This window comes from Tiliqua scincoides, chromosome 2, assembly GCF_035046505.1.
Source record: "Tiliqua scincoides isolate rTilSci1 chromosome 2, rTilSci1.hap2, whole genome shotgun sequence".
Classification (NCBI taxonomy): domain Eukaryota; kingdom Metazoa; phylum Chordata; class Lepidosauria; order Squamata; family Scincidae; genus Tiliqua; species Tiliqua scincoides.
The window spans coordinates 167,022,888-167,025,138 of NC_089822.1; the positions used below are offsets into that span (position 1 = coordinate 167,022,888).

The 2,251-nt window shown below is 44.3% G+C and overlaps 1 protein-coding gene across 1 annotated transcript; it reads left to right on the top strand.

Moving 5' to 3' along the window:
- Positions 1-866: 866 nt before the first annotated feature.
- On the top strand, positions 867-1,808 carry LOC136638869 (olfactory receptor 10X1-like). Its single transcript, XM_066612898.1, has one exon. It carries the CDS (start codon positions 867-869, stop codon positions 1,806-1,808), a length of 942 nt encoding a protein of 313 aa, XP_066468995.1.
- Positions 1,809-2,251: the final 443 nt, after the last annotated feature.

The window sequence follows — 2,251 nt, forward strand, 5'->3', positions numbered from 1 at the left end:
GGAGCTTGAGCGCTCTGCTTTCACTTTCACTGCTGCAGGGAGCCCTACCAAACGTTCGCACCGGCTCCCTGCACCCTGAGGAGGCTGCAGGAGGGTTGGGTAAGTGCACCCAAGCCCATGCAGCCCCCTGAGTGGTGTGATCCTGGGGGTCATGCCGCTGCCTCCTCCCTGCCTCCAGGCTGCCCCCACCCCTTAAGGGGGCAGAGGCCAGGGCCCACAGGCTTGAAAAACCCTGCATTTAAGGATTAATTCACACTGATACAGTAATGCTATGATGAAAGTAAGTATTATTCATTATACATCTACATTTCCCAACAATACATAATATGTAGATCATAATTTCTACAAATTGCAATATATAAAACTATGTAGGTTTACACAAAATGTGAGTGCTAGTCCTTACACAATGTATGCAAGCATTTTCTGAGATCTCAGGAAATGTCCAGCTCCCTGGTCCTCTTTTTGACCCAGGGCCCAGGTATGATATCCCCCCTGCACCCTCCTTCCATGGGCCCTGTACAGTGTTGTATGTAGATGAAGGAAGAACTAAATCATACTGTAAGTTTCCAAATCTTAGCAAAGGGGAGTATCCAACATTGAAAAAGGCACCTCTAGAAGAGGTGTGGCTTCTATAAATTGTAACTTTTCCTTTCAATTGAAAGAGACAGTTGCTTGCCAGAGGGCATTTTCATGGCACTATTTGAAAAGGAGTTCTTATTTGTACCGTGCTGCCAAAGATCCCTTCAGAATTAGCAAGACAATTTCAATACAGATGTGTATCCAATAGGTTCCTTAGTGTGGAAAGCGCTTGTTTTACATTACTGTTTTCTCTTCTTTCCATTCAAGGTCCAAAGTGCTACAAGACCATGAAGAGGAATCAAACACATGTGACAGAATTTATCCTGATTGGGTTTTCCATGTTTCCAGATCTGCAGCCTTTTCTTTTTGTTACATTCTTCATCTTATATATACTAACTTTGATGGGAAATGCGCTGATAATGACAGTCATCGGGTATGATCGGAGCCTCCACGTCCCCATGTACATCTTCCTTTTTGCTTTGTCTGTTTCTGAGACGTTTTACGGTTTTGTTGTTGTTCCCAAAATGTTGGTGAATTTGGTATCAGATAGTAAAACAATCTCCTTTGCTGGATGTACAGCACAAATGATTTTCTTCCTTGGACTGGGTGCTACAAACTGTCTCATTCTAACAATCATGGGCTATGACCGATTCCTAGCTATATGCTATCCCTTGTGTTACCCAGTCCTCATGAATGTGAGGGTGATTGCATGGCTTATAGCTGTTTCAGGGGTTGGGGGATTTCTGATCTCTCTGTCTGAAGCAGCTATGGTCTTTAGTTTGCCCTATTGTAGCTCCAACACTATCAACCACTTCCTGTGCCATATGTTGTCAGTGGCTAAATTAGCTTGCAGTGATGATAACACTGCTCAAGTAATAATCTCTGTTTTCCCTACTGCAGTCTTAGCGACCAGCATCCTGTTAATTATGTTAACATACATCTTTATCATCAATACCATCCTGCACTTTCCCTCCACGGAGAGCCGACAGAAAGTATTCTCGACCTGTGCCTCCCACCTCACTGTGGTGATTGTGCACTATGGGTTTGCCGCTGTCGCCTGCTTCAAGTCAAGTATCATGGATGCCTTAGGCAATGACACTCTGATGTCAGTACCCTATACTATAATTACTCCATTTCTCAGTCCTATAATATTTACCTTGAGAAACAAGGACATCAAAGTTGCTGTAAAGAAACTATTCAACCCAAAAATACTTTCCTCAAAGATATGAAAATGTTAAATGCACACAGTGACTGTAAAGACATTCAACTTGAACTAACACTTTGTGAGAGTTCTTTTCCCCATACCTCTGTAAGTTTCCTAACACATGGCTTCATTGCTGCTGTTTGGTGTCTCATTAGGCTATATGATTTTCTCTATCTGTTCCAGGGAGTACTTTTGCTACAATGTGCTTCAGAAATACTGCAGGAAATGGGTTTCCTCCCTCTTCTCTCACCAAAAATAGAGGTTGTGTGGGTGGAGAAGCAACATGAGAAAAGGGACAGAAGAACCCTTGCAATTAGGCAGCGGCAGACTTCCCTAGCCCTGCGTCCGGGGGCAAAGGTTCACGATGGCACCCCTACGGGCTGTCGCTGCCCCCCTGCACCAAAATCCACCCTTCCCACTCACCTGAGGCTAATGGAGCCTCATGAGACCCAGGACTGCGTCGGGGAA

Bases quoted from the DNA above. Each gene is read 5' to 3' on its own strand.
- LOC136638869 (XM_066612898.1), top strand. From the start codon at position 867: ATGAAGAGGAATCAAACACATGTGACAGAATTTATCCTGATTGGGTTT.